Source organism: Papio anubis, chromosome X, assembly GCF_008728515.1.
Source record: "Papio anubis isolate 15944 chromosome X, Panubis1.0, whole genome shotgun sequence".
Classification (NCBI taxonomy): domain Eukaryota; kingdom Metazoa; phylum Chordata; class Mammalia; order Primates; family Cercopithecidae; genus Papio; species Papio anubis.
Window position 1 is genome coordinate 114,014,398 of NC_044996.1, and position 16,442 is coordinate 114,030,839.

At 38.9% G+C, this 16,442-nt stretch overlaps 1 protein-coding gene across 6 annotated transcripts in view; it reads left to right on the plus strand.

The window, feature by feature from the left end:
* The window catches only part of DMD (dystrophin), a 2,174,064-nt gene that overhangs the window by 1,805,476 nt on the left and 352,146 nt on the right, over positions 1-16,442 (plus strand). For all 6 annotated transcript variants that reach the window (XM_031660704.1, XM_031660695.1, XM_031660696.1 and 3 more), the window contains 2 exons: positions 2,530-2,650; positions 3,264-3,532. In XM_031660704.1, the coding sequence (XP_031516564.1) occupies positions 2,530-2,650; positions 3,264-3,532 (390 nt within the window). The remainder of the gene's footprint in view (positions 1-2,529; positions 2,651-3,263; positions 3,533-16,442) is intronic.

The following is a 16,442-nucleotide window of genomic DNA, read 5'->3' on the forward strand; positions in this document are numbered from 1 at the left end:
ACAGATCTAATCTCCATGGTGTGGGAAGTTTCTCAGGAGGCTAGAGCATTCTGTAGGTGAACTGAGACATCCAGGAAAGTTTATTTCCTCATACTTAGTTGAATTGCACCCAGCGTTTGCTCATCTACTCAATCTAGACACTGAGAGTCATTCTTGTTTCTTTTTCTCTCCTCTCTCCAGTATCTAGTCAGTCACCAAATTTTCACACTTCAGATTACTATCCCCGTCATTTTTCCTGGTACCATTGCCCTGAGTCAGATCCTCATAATCTTGCACTGAATTCTTACAATAGCCTCATTATCTCTCTGATTCCATTTCTGTTCTTCTCAAATACATACTCTGTATTTACATCAGGAAGATCTATTTGAAACACACATATTCCTGTGCCACTCCCTTGGTTAAAACCATTCAAAGGTTCCTGATTACCTTCAAGGCAACACCTAAGCCTCTTAGCGGACCATATATGATCATAGAGAGGCAGAGCTTCAAATTCTGGTTTAAAAATCTAATGTGTTTCTAGATAATGATAGCGTCTTTTTCATCTTTGGACATGCCCTCTCCTTGTTCTTTATGCTGTAGAAACACTGGCCTGCTTGAGATACCGATATATACCATATTGTTCTATGTCCTATGTCTCTGCACTTGCATTTTCCTCTTCTTGGAATGTCCTCTAGCATACTCTTCCTTGAATAAGTCATGTTCATGCTTTTGAATTCTATGTGATTACCAGCTTCTCCTGGAAGCTTTTCCTGATTTTCTTCCCCATATTGCGCAAGTCTATAGCACTGTCTACATTGTATTGAAATTATTTACGTGTTTGACTCTTCTGTTATATGTTAAAAGTTCCAACTTTGTATTTCCAGTTTCAAGTACAACCACTGACATGTGATAGTTCAATAGAGGGAGCCATTATTATTTTTATAATTAGTAAGGTCAGTATTAATTGCCTCCAGTCAGGTCCAAACAGAGAACTAGGCAAAATGATAATTTACTTGAATCTGGGAAACTTAATTGTATGAAAAAATACACAAGAATACAGCAACTGTACACACACACACACACACACAAACACAGATTTCAAGTGAAATATTAGGAGAATCAGCTTTATATGCAAGCAAAGTAAATAACTCACGTATCCAGCATGATTTTAGGGTACAGAAATATCCTATTATTCAGAAATTTCTTCCCTATCTATAGGCTGAATCCTAATATTCTACTTACAGAACTCCAGTATTTTGGTTCAAACGCCTTCCCTTTCTCTGTTGAATTGTAAATAACTGTGGATGATGAATCATTTTGCAAAGTATCAGACTCAGGATTCTTTTGAATGGTGAACACCACTAAGATTTTATTAAAAAATGTGTCATACAATACAGCTGTGGAACACTTCTGTAACATAATGGTGTATCTGAATTTCGAGGAAGAATACTGCTAATTTGTTTTTCTTCAGTGAAAGAACAGGGCTTAAATTCAGCAGGCAACATTGCTAAAAGTAAGACAGAGTTGAAAAAAGTTACAGAAATTAAGCCCTAGATCAGGACAAATATTATGACTGTTATTGTTAAACAGATATATTAGCATGTATGTAGCATGCACTTAATAATTTTATTAATACCCTCACTTCTGAGATCAAAGAACCTGGGTCAATAACTCTCTTCAATGGTGTCAGAGTATCTGTTAGGTTCTTCTAGGCTCACGGTATGCCTCGCGATCCTTTTAGCACTCAATTATGTATGAACTTACTGTTTTCACTCTGCTTCTAGTGTTAATTTTCTCCCTTCTTTGGATCTAGAACCTTTTTGAAGGCAGAAACTATTCATTTTGTTTTTCTCTTGATCCCCTGGATAAAGGAATATTACAGATTAAACATTAATTCTAGGTCTGTTCATTTATAGAAACTAGCGCCCACAATTCCTACATCCATAATAGCTCAAAACATTTCTACTATTCTCGAAGAGGTCACAATGGATGATGTAATGATGATTTTTCAAAAGTATTGAGACTTTTCAGTTAGCTTACCTGTTTTATACCTTGTCAGACATTTTGACAGAATTAACTGGTGATTATCAGTTGGATTAATTGTATACTTTAACATAGCCTAAGGTCCTGTAAATGACCCTTAAGGCTTCCCGTTATATTCTGGATATCCATTATTTTGGATATCCATTTGTTTAAGTCCTCATTAGCCACGCTAGAACTTTGCAATATATACCTTGTAACTTTACCTGTAGATTTCAAGTATGGCTGTCAGGTTACATAAACAAAGCACTCTTATCTCAGTGAGAGGGCATTAACTGTTGGGAATGCTCCCCCCATCTCCCCAGAATAGCTTTACAAACACAGTGCTTTCCTCATTAACAGATAGACCCATGTAGCCTTTTTAAAAAATCATTTTATAACCATCAGTGTATAAATAAAAGAGATAGAAATTGACCTGGGAGTTTCATAAACAAGTTCTAAGCACCCAGGATTAATTTTGAGAAGAATGCCACAAGCCAAATAAGCACTTCTTTTCATCTCCTTTCACAGGCCTTCAAGAGGGAATTGAAAACTAAAGAACCTGTAATCATGAGTACTCTTGAGACTGTACGAATATTTCTGACAGAGCAGCCTTTGGAAGGACTAGAGAAACTCTACCAGGAGCCCAGAGGTAATTGAATGTGGAACTATAATAACATATTGATAGAAGGATCAGTGGTGACAGAGCAGCCCATCCATTCTTGCTGCCAGGGCCTGGATAGCTCTCATATTTTCTTGGTTAAATAGAATCAATTCAAATTAAGCATAGATGCTGAAAAAAAATAAGGACTCATAAACTACCAGGCATAAATCTGTTTGCACATTCATAAATAAACATTAAAAGAGATTAGCAATCAGTTATTGGAACATTTAGAAAATAATAAACAAAGGGAGTTATCTGTGAGGAGGAATTCTATTGTTGCAAAGACTACAAGTTAATTTTCCATTTAAGAGCCTGCCTAAAGTAAATGAGAGCTTGTGCTATGCATCCTAACGTTTTTCTCCTGAATAGCTTAAGTGAATCTTAAATTATCGGATTGATATAAGGTAGAAACTCAGGAAGACATACTTTAGATGTTCTGGGCTGTATCAGAATTTATGCCAAAGTATAAAAAAGCCATTAATCAGTAGGTTACCCTCTTGTTAAACTGTACTCTTTCTTTCTTCCAGTATGACCTTTTTGACAATGTTAAAAAAAAAAAAAAATGAATGTGGCCTAAAACCTTGTTGTATTGCCAATTTAGAGCTGCCTCCTGAGGAGCGAGCCCAGAATGTCACTAGGCTTCTACGAAAGCAGGCTGAGGAGGTCAATACTGAGTGGGAAAAATTGAACCTGCATTCCACTGACTGGCAGAGAAAAATAGATGAGACCCTCGAAAGACTCCAGGAACTTCAAGAGGCCACGGATGAGCTGGACCTCAAGCTGCGCCAAGCTGAGGTGATCAAGGGATCCTGGCAGCCAGTGGGCGATCTCCTCATCGACTCTCTCCAAGATCACCTCGAGAAAGTCAAGGTACCGTCTACTTCTTTGCTTCGGGGCTCTTTGAGAGACTCAAAAGAGCTTCTAATCTGAACTTGAGTGCAGTGTTACCTTCCCACAAAGTTAAACCTAGAGCACTTAAGCAATAGAAATCAGTCCATCTTTCACAAATTCAGTCTTCTTTCACATGGTATTTTCTCCAAGAGAAGACAGTGATCTAATCATTTGTCTGTCTTCAGTTATATGAAATGAAATATTAAAAAAGTTACAGGGCAAGAAATCATTTTGACTTTGCTATTAAGTGATTGTACTAAAGTCTGATGTGTGTGTGTGTGTGTGTGTGTGTGTGTGTGTATTGCTTGTGTTACTTAGTATCAGAATACAGAAAAATAAAACGCTTAATCAAGAGCCAGGAGTCTAGGTGTTGGCCCTTTTGCTAACTAAATTATATGACTTGGGTAAGTTATGGTATGGTGAAATAAGGTCGTTAATGTGTGGCCCTTCCCTTGGAAGGCAACATTTGTAATACAGTTTCAAGTTTCATCAGCCCACTGCAGAAGTATGGGAAAATCATTATATATTTGGAAGACTACTGTCTGTAAGACCAAAGTTAAATTTCCTTGTGGCACAAAGATGGCAAATGTATTCTACAGAAAAAAATACATATTTAGGACTATCATTTTGAAATCAGCAACTACTCATCTATTGTCAAAACCACAAAAGTCCTCCTAGATTAAAATTCAAAAGAAGTTAAATTCCCTCCTGCGCTCAGCATGTTTGCCAGCATCCTCAGCATCCTCATTCTAGAAGTTGTCCTCTTCCTTGGCTTTCATGGAACTGTTCCATCCATGTTCTTCTTCCTATATTTTTCTAGATTCTTTACCTACCCACCCTTCAAATACTGTTGTGCCCAAGTTTCTAACCTTAGCCTAATTCTCTTTTGATTGTTTAAACCCTCCCTGTTTGAGATGGCATGGATGGTGATTTATCTACATCTCTAGTCCGCATCTCTCTTCTGATCTCTGAATCCATATGGCATCAGGATCACAAATGCAACTATTCTGAAACCAAGTTCATTTGTTCCTCTGTTTTTCCACGTCCCTACTTCTGTCCCCTCCTATCTGACATTTTTTCCCCCTGTTTCCTATTTCAGTTAATGAATCATCATCCAACAAATTTTCCAGGCTAGAAACTTTAGGTTCATCCTTAAAGCCTTCTACATTTTCACTGACAGCACATGATGGCTCATGTTACCTCAGAATAGCTCTTTTATCTTTTCTCTCCTCTTTTAACCAACGTCCTTTTTAATCCCCAGCATCTTTTAGTTAGATGATAACAGTATACATCTTTAAATCCCATTCACCCCTCCGTGTGCCTGGCATATCTTAGATACTGCATTTTAAATGTTTGGTGAATTAACGGATGGATGAATAGTTTCTTTACTGATGTTCCTGCATTACCCAGCCTCTTCCAACTCTAATCCAAACTCCTTGCAGAAGAATGCTTGCCTAGAGAATGAAATCCAATGAATAAGGAGATTAAGTGGCTATTTTCTTCCTAGCCCTGGCTTACCTTCTCAGCCATAGCTCCCGTTCTCCAGACCATTTAATACACTCTGCCCATATGATATATATATATATATATATATGTATGTATATATATATATAGAGAGAGAGAGGCATATTTGGGAAAAAGGGGTGATATGGGCAGAGTGTATTGAATGTGTGTGTGTAAAGTATATATGTGTGTGTGTATATATGTATGTATATGTATATACATATGTACATAGATAGATACATACATATATATACATCGATATATATACACACACACATATATATCTGCCTTTGCAAATGCTGTTCTCTCTGTCTGGATCCCCTTACATTGTCTACTTGGTGAATTCTCACTCAGCCCTCAAGGACCAGCCAAAATGTTACCTATCTTTGTTGTCTTTCCTGGGTGTCTACAACCCCCAACTCCCACCAAGCAGAAGAAACTGCTCACAGTTGGTGCTCTCATAGATCACCAAGCATGTTAAATTGTCACACTTAAATTTCACATATATTGTAGCAACTTGCTTATGCATTTTTTTTTTCTCCCAGAGAAAGTGAGGTTGCTAAGAGCAAGGATCATGCTGTACATCTTTGGGCTCCTAGCCCAGGGCCAGCAACATGTGAGGAATCTCATTAAGTACCTTCATTTATTCACTCAACAGCTGTTTATCAGTCATTATATAATGTGCTGGACAGGTAATTATAAAAGAAACAGACTTGGTCATTGCCTTCATGAAGACTATGGTCTAATGTTGAATTGCATAGCTCTTCATTAAAATAGTAGGTAAAAAATTTAAAAAGAAAAGATTAAAAATTTGACTTTAATACTTCTAAAATCCCTTCTACCCCAACATTTTATGACCCCATGTCTAACAATTAAAGTAAGGGTTAGCTTTGCCGTCTTCTGGAAAACTAAGTGTTTTGAAATGTATTACCTAGTATTTTAAAAGCATTAAATATGTTAATTTTATTAAAAAATATAGGGACTAATTTTTTGACAGTCTTCTCCAAAAATGAGAAATAAGTTAGGAAAATGTCCCAGTGGAACTAAATTAGTTAATATATCGATTAAATTGCTCAATATATAGGCCATAGAGCAGACATAAGGGATTCATTTTTAGCCATACTTGTCACACAGGTGCATTTGTAAGATACTGAGTATGGATGGAGAAGAGAATGTGTACAGCATAATTTAATAATTAAAAATAACTAAAAGCATAACAGTTCAAGTATCAGCTGGCCTTCACCCAACCCTATTTGCGATATTCCTTTTAGTTTCCCTGTCTTATCTGTTCTTGGTCTTAAGACAAACTTCATTTTCCATACCCTAATTGGTAAAACTGTCATTCTGATCCCAATAATAGCAAAACGTATAAATATTAAACATACCTTTCAAAAGATTATATTTATAACCCAACACATCTATCTTTCTCAGACATATATACACTTAAGTTATGGCACTTATCTAAATTTTTATGTACTGGTAATAATAGATGTGATTGTTATGGCTTTTGAATCAGTGTTGTATTTTATGCATGTTTCAAACTATGAATTACATGAATTCATATATATTTATCTCCCTTCAGTAGCTCTTCTTCAATTTTGCAATGGAAATAAATCATTTTTCTCCATTGCATCTTATTGACACTGGGTTTGAAACACTGAAGCTTTGGGGGTAGTAGTTTACAAGGAATGAGTTTTAATAACTAAAATTTATTTCAGAAAAAAGTAGAAGTGTACTTGAAACCACTGTTCCCATTTTTCCACTCAGCAGTTTAAGCCCTCAGAGGATTCATGCTGTAGGGAACTTGAAACTGATAACTAGGCAGCTAGCCAGAAGAACATTTTATATATCCATATCAGTTCATTTCCCTCACCCCTAGAGACTCTATCATAGTACCCCCCTCCGTTCTGATCTGATGTGTTAAATAACTTGTTATTCAAGTGACTAAGTAATATGTGTTTCTGTGAGATTTCGTGTTCTATAATTGTATCAGCAAATGTGGCTTTTGGATTTAAAGAATAGGTTAAACAACAATGACTAAGTCCCTGGCCTTTATGGAAATGGCGTTATTGCTAGCTGATCATCTTCAGGTGGTGAACATGGTAAATTAATAGATGGAAACACAATATTAATATTGACTATATTGCTCACTAAGAGAATCTCAGCCTTCCAAATATAGCTTCCATAGGAAAAACCAGTAGAATAAAATTTAAGTTTTAAATGCTTCCTTACTTTTAAAATTCATGATTTATACTGCTTATCAAATATTTTAAGGGCAAGATCATGACTTTTCACTTTACTGAAAATAGCACCAGTGCTTATTTGACTAGACAAATATTCTACTTTCCTTGTAATGGAAAATAGGAATAACTCTTTGAATCACTAGGTGCTCCACATAGATCTGTAAGTGGAATATATAAAGGCTTTAATAAAGTAGAATAACTTTTAAACCTATAGTCTGGATACAAGATTTTTGTTCTTCAGGACAATCCCAATGTGAGAAAGTTTGTGGATTGTTGTTTTCTTTTCTTTTCTTTTCTTTTTTTTTTTTTTTTTTTTTTTTTTGAGAGTCTCGCTCTGTCGCCAGGCTGGAGTGCAGTGGTGAGATCTCGGCTCACTGCAACCTCCGCCTCCTGGGTTCAAGGGATTCTCCTGCCTCAGCCTCCTGAGTAGCTGGGACTACAGGCGCGCACCACCATGCCCAGCTGATTTTTGTATTTTTAGTAGAGACAGGGTTTCACCATGTTGGCCAGGATGTTCTCGATCTCTTGATCTCATGATCCGCCCACCTTGGCCTCCCAAAGTGCTGGGATTACAGGCATGAGCCATCACTCCCGGCCAGATTGCTGTTTCTTAATGTTTTGTTTTTGTTCTAATAAACCATGGTTTCTCTTTTTTTAATTTTTCTTTTTTGAGACAATCTCGCTCTGTCACCCAGGCTGAAGTGCAGTGGCGCTATCTCAGCTCACTGCAGCCTCTGCCTCCTGGGTTCAAGCAATTCTCCGCCTCAGCCTCCCAAATAGCTGGGACTGCAGGTGCCCGCCACTGTGCCCAGCTTTTTTTTTTTTTTTTTGTATTTTTTAGTAGAGATGGGGTTTCACCACGTTGGCCAGCCTGGTCTCGAACTCCTGACCTCAGGTGATCCACTCACCTTGGCCTCCCAAAGTGCTGACTTACAGGCATAAGCCACTGTACCCAGCCTATAAACCATAGTTTCTCTATACCAAAAGTGGTATGTCATTCTTGAGCCAGGAATATTTCACTGTCCTTAGTTTACCTGTTAACTCTGAACACAGTTTTTCGTGCACTGTAGATAACTCTCCCAGGCTGCCATCTTGGAATATGCAAATCTGTCACATCTATGTAGTTATGCATTTTGCATTTTTGTCAAACTTTTAACTTACATTTCTTACTGTGAAAAGTCAGGGCAGGGATTCTATGAGCTTTTTCTTTAAAGTTCCTACAATGAAATGTTTTGATTAAACCTTTTTGGCGTTCAAATTGAGATTGATTTAATGATGTGTGTAGCAGGCCAGAAATTATGTTGAAGTGACAGTGCTATCCTTATTTATCTTCAGCATTCACATCTAAAGTTTTAAGAAGAAAACTGGCAAATCCACCTTTTTAGGCTTACCATCCTCAGTCCCTGTGGCTTTGGGGTTTTTTTGTTTGTTTGTTTGTTTGTTTGTTTTGAGAAATTTGTCAAAGAAATGCTATCTTAGAATTTGACATTGAGGAAGCGAAGTGTATTTCCTCCAAATAGATAATGTGAAATGTGATATAATGTATTAGAATTTCATCTTCACTTTGCCAAGCAAGACACTTGCAACCATGTTCATGCAACTATCTTCCCTTATTGCTTTTCTCTTCTTAACCTTGGTTCTAAAGTTTTCTTCTTATTGTATTAATTTTGTTATGCTTCCCATTTATATGAGTCGAGTCAACCTTACTTGATTTCTTATATATGAGTTATATAAGGAAAACTTATCTTTTCCTGTAGAATTAGGGAATGAATGGGCAGAATCAACATGAACAGGGCAACCCTAAAAACCATTCAAAACATGTAAGCTCTCCCAACTCTGAATAAACTAATGATATCTTCATAATGAATAAGGTATACTGCATATAGTAGGAAGAGGAAAATTTATTAATATTTTGTGCATTGTTAAAGAACTACAAATGAATTGCTGTGCGGAGGCTTTCATTGTTGTTGTTGTAAAAATGTTATGTGTATTAAGTAAACCTTTGATGGAGAAGAAAAAACAAAGAAAAAATATTTAATCTTTCATAAATCTGGGTGAAATATGAAGCTAATAATTCCTGTTACATGGGGTAACCAGGGTTTTATCTAGTTTACAAAGCATGCAATTGCAATGTTTAAAAGCGTATGATTTGGCCTTTAATATCTGAAAATATGTCTGTCAAAAGCCATATTATAGCGAGTGTCACTCCACACTTTATATTTTAATAGAATATTTGTGTACTTGTGATAAGAGATGTTAGTGGGTTTCTAAACGAGTACTGTATTAAGGATTTTATGCTATTGTAAAATTATGGATTATATGAATTCATATATATTGATTTACTTTCAGTAGCTTTTCAATAGAGTATCTAGGGTTTAATACAGCTTAGAAACTAAAATAGGAATTATTCATCTTTAAAATCCTGACCAAAGAGGTGGCTGACAAGATGGCTGAATAGGAACAGCTCCAGTCTGCAGCTCCCAATGAGATCAACACAGAAGGCGGGTGATTTCTGCATTTCCAAATGTGGTACCCGGTTCATCTCATTGGGACTGGTTAGACAGTGGGTGCAGCCCACGGAGGGTGCAGAAGCAGGGTGGGGTGTCACCTCACCCAGGAAGCACGAGGGGTCAGGGAATTCCCTTCCCTAGCCAAGGGAAGCCGTGAGGGACTGTGCTGTGAGGAATGGAGCATTCTGGCCCAGACACTATGCTTTTCCCACAGCCCTTGCACACGCAGACCAGGAGATTCCCTCAGGTGCCTACACCACCAGGGCCCTGGGTTTCAAGCACAAAATTGGGCAGCTGTTTGGGCAGACACCGAGATAGCTGCAGGAGTTTTTTTTCATACCCCCGTGGCACCTGGAACACCAGCGAGACAAAACCATTCACTCCCCTGGAAAGGGGGCTGAAGCCAGGGAGCAGAGTGGTCTAGCTCAGAGGATCCCACCTGCCATGGAGCCCAGAAAGCTAAGATCCACTGACTTGAAATTCTCGCTGCCAGCACAGCAGTTTGAAGTCAACCTGGGACACTCAAGCTTAGTGTGGGGAGGGGCACCTGCCATTACTGAAGCTTGAGTAGGCAGTTTTCCCCGCACAATGTAAACAAAGCTGCCAAGAAGTTCTAACTGGGTGGAGCCCACTGCAGCTTGGCAAGGCCACTGTAGCCAGATTGCCTCTCTAGATTCCTCCTCTCTGGGAAGGGCATCTCTGAAAGAAAAGCAGCAGCCCCAGTCAGGGGCTTGTAGATAAAACTCCCATCTCCATGGGACAGAGCATCTGGGGAAACGGGCAGCTGTGGGCGCAGCATCAGCAGACTTAAATGTTCCTGCCTGCCGTCTCTGAAGAGAGCAGCAGATCTCCCAGCACAGCACTTGAGCTCTGCTATGGGACAGACTGCCTTCTCAAGTGGGTCCCTGACCCCCGTGCCTCCTGACTGGGAGATGCCTCCCATCAGGGGTCAACAGATACCTCGTACGTGAGAGCTCCAACTGGCGTTTGGTGGGTGCCCCTCTAGGACGAAGCTTCCAGAGAAAGGAACAGGCAGCAATCTTTGCTGTTCTGCAGCTTCTGCTGGTGATACTCAGGCAAACAGGGTGTGGAGTGGACCTCCAGCAGACCTGCAGCAGAGGGGCCTGACTGCTAGCATCAACATCAACAAAAAGGACGTCCACACAAAAACCCCATCTGAAGGTCACCAATAGCAAAGACCAAAGGTAGATAAATCCATGAAGATGAGGAGAAAACAGCACACAAAGGCTGAAAATTCCAAAAACCAGAACGCCTCTTCTCCTCCAAAGGATCACAACTCCTCTCCAGCAAGGGTACAAAACTGGATGGAGAATGAGTTTGGCGAATTGACAGAAAAAGGCTTCAGAAGGTGGGTAATTACAAACTCTTACGAGCTAAAGAAGCATGTTCTAACCCAATGCAAGGAAGCTAAGAACCTTAAAAAAAAAAAGGTTAGAGGAATTGTGAACTAGAATAACCAGTTTAGAGAAAAACATAAATGACCTGAAGGAGCTGAGAAACACAGCACGAGAACTTCATAAAGCATACACAAGTATCAATAGCCAAATCGATCAAGCAAAAGAAAGGATGTTAGAGATTGAAGATCAACTTAATGAAATAAAGTGTGAAGAGAAGATTACTGAAAAAATAATGAAAAGGAACAAACAAAACCTTCAAGAAATATGGGACAATGTGAAAAGACCAAACCTACATTTGATTGGCGTACCTGAAAGTGATGGGGAGAATGGAACCAAGTTGAAAATACTCTTCAGGATATTATCCAGGAGAACTTCCCCAACCTAGCAAGACAGGCCAACATTCAAATTCAGGAAATATAGAGAACACCACAAAGATACTCTTCGAGAAGAGCAACCCCAAGACACATAATCGTCGGATTCACCAAGGTTGAAATGAAGGAAAAAATGTTAAGGGCAGCAAGAGAGAAAGGTCAGGCTACCCACAAAGGAAAGCCCATCAGACTAACAGCAGATCTCTTGGCAGAAACCTTACAAGCCAGAAGAGAGTGGGGGCCAATACTCAACATTCTTAAAAGAATTTTCAACCCAGAATTTCATATCCAGGCAAACTAAGCTTCATAAGCAAAGTAGAAATAAAATCCTTTACAGACAAGCAAATGCTGAGAGATTTTGTCACCACCAGGCCTGCCTTACAAGAGCTCCTGAAGGAAGCACTAAATATGGAAAGGAAAAACTGGTACCAGCCACTTTAAAAACATACCAAATTGTAAAGACCATCAACACTATGAAGAAACTGCATCAACTAATGAGCAAAATAACCAGCTAGCATCATAATGACAGAATCAAATTCACACATAACAATATTAACCTTAAATGTAAATGGGCTAAATACCCCAATTAAAAGACACCGACTGGCAAATTGGATAACGAGTCAAGACCCATCACTGTGCTGTATTCAGGAGACCCACCTCCTGTGCAGAGACACACATAGGCTCAAAATAAAGGGATGGATGAATATTTACCAAGCAAATGGAAAGCAAAAAGAAAAAAAAGAAGCAGGGGTTGCAATCCTAGTCTCAGACAAAACAGACTTTAAACCAACAAAGATAAAAAAAGAAAAAAACATGATATTACATAATGGTAAAGTGATCAATGCAACAAGAAGAGCTAACTCTCCTAAATATATATGCAACCAGTACAGGAGCACCCAGATTCATAAAGCAAGTTCTCAGAGACCTACAAAGGGATACAGATGCCTATATAATAATGGTGGGAGACTTTAACACCCCACTGTCAATATTAGACAGATCAACAAAACAGAAAATTTACAAGGATATTCAGGACTTGAACTCAGCTCTGGACCAAGTGGACTTAATAGACATCTACAGAACTCTCCACCCCAAATCAAAAGAATATACATTATTCTCAACACCATATCACACTTATTCTAAAATTGACCACATAATTGGAAGTAAAACACTCCTCAGCAAATGCAAAAAACAAAAACAAAAACAAAAAAACAAAAAAACGAAAATCATAACAGTCTCTCAGACCACAGTACAATCAAATTAGAACTCAGGATTAAGAAACTCACTCAAAACTGCATGACTACATGGAAACTGAACAACCTGCTTCTGAATGACTGCTGGGTAAATAAGGAAATTAAGGCAGAAATAAATAAGTTCTTTCAAACCAATGAGAACAAACACACAACGTACCAGAATCTCTGGGACACAGCTAAAGCCGTATTTAGAGGGAAATTTATAGCACTAAAATCCCCGCAGGAGAAAGCAGGAAAGATCTAAAATTGGTACCTTAACATCACAATTAGAAGAAGTAGAGAAGCAAGAGCGAACAAATTCCAAAGCTAGCAGAAGAGAAGAAATAATTAAGATCAGAGTAGAACTGAAGGAAATAGAGACACGAAAAACCCTTCAAAAAAATCAATGAAGCCAGGAGCTGGTTTTTTGAATAGATTAACAAAATAGATAGACTGCTAGCCTGACTAATAAAGAAGAAAAGAGAGAACAATCAAACAGACACAATAAAAAATGATAAAGGGGATATTACCTCTCATCCCACAGAAATACAAACTACCATCAGAGAATACTATAAATACCTCTATGCAAACAAACTGGAAAATCTAGAAGAAATTGATAAATTTCTGGGCACATACACCCTCCCAAGACTAAACCAGGAAGAAATAGAATCCCTGAATAGACCAATAATGAGTTCTGAAATTGAGGCAGTAATTAATAGTCTACCAACCAAAAAAAGCCCAGGACCAGATGGATTCACAGCTGAATTCTACCAGAGGTACAAAGAGGAGCTGGTACCATTCCTTCTGAAACTATTCTAAACAATAGAAAAAGAGGGACTCCTCCCTACCGCTTTTTATGAGACCAGCATCATCCTGATACCAAAACCTGGCAGAGACACAACAAACAAAGAAAATTTCAGGCCAATATCCCTGATGAACATCAGTGCGAAAATCCTCAATAAAAATACTGGCAAACTGAATCCAACAGCACATGAAAAAGCTTATCCAGCATGATCAAGTTGGCTTCATCCCTGGGATGCCAGGCTGGTTCAACATAGAGAAATCAATAAATGTAATCCATCACATAAACAGAACCAATGACAAAAACCACATAATTATCTCAATAGAAGCAGAAAAGGCCTTCAGTAAAATTCAACACCCCTTCATGCTAAAAACTCTCAATAAATTAGGTACCGATGGAACGTATCTCAAAATAGTAAGAGCTACTTATGACAAACCCACAGCCATTATCATATTGAATGGGCAAAAGCTGGAAGCACTCCCTTTTAAAACCGGCACAAGGCCGGGTGCGGTGGCTCACGCCTGTGATCCCAGCACTTTGGGAGGCCGAGGCGGGTGGATCACAAGATCAGGAGATTGAGACGATGGTGAAACCCCATCTCTACTAAAAAAATACAAAAAATTGGCCAGGCGCAGTGGCAGGCACCTGTGGTCCCAGCTACTTGGGAGGCTGAGGCAGGAGAATGGCGTGAACCCAGGAGGTGGAGCTTGCAGTGAGCAGAGATTGCGCCACTGCACTCCAGCCTGGGCAACAGAGCGAGACTCTGTCTCAAAAAAAAAAAAGACACAAGACAAGGATGCCCTCTCTCACCACTCCTATTCAACATAATATTGGAAGTTTTGGCCAGGACAATCAGGCAAGGGAAGGAAATAAAGGGTATTCAAATAGGAAGAGAGGAAGTCAAATTGTCTCTGTTTGCAGATGACATGATTGTATATTTAGAAAACCCCATCGTCTCAACCCAAAATCTTTTTAAGCTGATAAGCAACTTCAGCAAAGTCTCAGGATACAAAATCAATGTGGAAAAATCACAAGCATTCCTATACACCAATAATAGACAGAGTGCCAAATTATGAGTGAACTCCCATTCACAATTGCTACAAAGAGAATAAAATACCCAGGACTACAACTTACAAGGAATGTGAAAGACCTCTTCAAAGAGAACTACAAACCACTGCTCAAGGAAAGGAGAGAGGACACCACAAGCAAATGGAAAAACATTCCATGCTCATGGATAGGAAGAATCCAAATCGTGAAAATGGCCCACTGCCCAAAGTAATTTATGGTCCCCATCAAGCTACCATTAACTTTCTTCACAGAATTAGAAAAAGCTACTTGAAATTTCATATGGAACCAAAAAAGAGCCCACATAGCCAAGACAATCCTAAGCAAAAAGAACAAAGCTGGAGGCATGATGCTACCTGACTTCAAACTATACTACAAGGCTACAGTAACTAAAACAGCATGGTACTCATACCAAAACAGATATATAATCAGCCTCAGAAATAACACCACACATCTACAACCATCTGATCTTTGACAAACCTGACAAAAACAAGCAATGGGGAAAGGATTCCCTATTCAGTAAATGGTGCTGGGTAAACTGGCTAGCCATATACAGAAAACTGAAACTGGACCCCTTCCTTGCACCTTATACAAAAATTAACTCAAGATGGATTAAAGACTTAAACATAAAACCTAAAACCATAAAAACCCTAGAAGAAAACCGAGGCAATACCATTCAGGATATAGGCATGGGCAAAGACTTCATGACTAAAGCACCAAAAGCAATGGCAACAAAAGCCAAAATTGACAAATGGAATTTAATTAAACTAAAGAGCTTCTGCACAGCAAAAGAAACTATCATCAGAGTGAACAGGCAACCTATAGAACAGAAGAAAATTTTTGCCATCTATTCATCTGACAAAGGGCTAATATCCAGAATCTACAAAGAACTTAAACAAATTTACAAGAAAAAAAAAAGTCATCAAAAAGTGGGCAAAGGATATGAACAGACACTTCTCAAAGTGAGACATTTATGTGGCCAACAAACATGAAAAAATGCTCATCATCACTGGTCATTAGAGAAATGCAAATCAAAATATGCCAGTTACAGTGGTGATCATTAAAAAGTCAGGAAACAACAGATGCTGGAGAGGATGTGGAGAAATAGGCACGCTTTTACACTGTTGGTGGGAGTGTAAATTAGTTCAACCATTGTGGAAGACAGTGTGGCGATTCCTCAAGGATCTAGAACCAGAAATACCATTTGATCCAGCAATCCCATTACTGGTTATGTACCCAAAGGATTATAAATCATTCTACTATAAATACACATGCACATGTATGTTTATTGCAGCACTGTTCACAATAGCAAAGACTTGGAACCAACCCAAATGCTCATCAGTGATAGACTGGATAAAGAAAACATGGCGCCGGGCGCGGTGGCTCAAGCCTGTAATCCCAGCACTTTGGGAGGCCGAGGCGGGTGGATCACAAGGTCAGGAGATCGAGACTATCCTGGCTAACATGGTGAAACCCCGTCTCTACTAAAAATACAAAAAACTAGCCGGGCGCGGTAGCGGGCGCCTGTAGTCCCAGCTACTTGGGAGGCTGAGGCGGGAGAATGGCGTGAACCCGGGGGGCGGAGCTTGCAGTGAGCCGAGATCGCGCCACTGCACTCCAGCCTGGGAGACACAGTGAGACTCCGTCTCAAAAAAAAAAAAAAAAAAGAAAACATGGCACAGATACACCATGGAATACTATGCAGCCATAAAAAAGATGAGTTCATGTCCTTTGCAGGGACATGGATG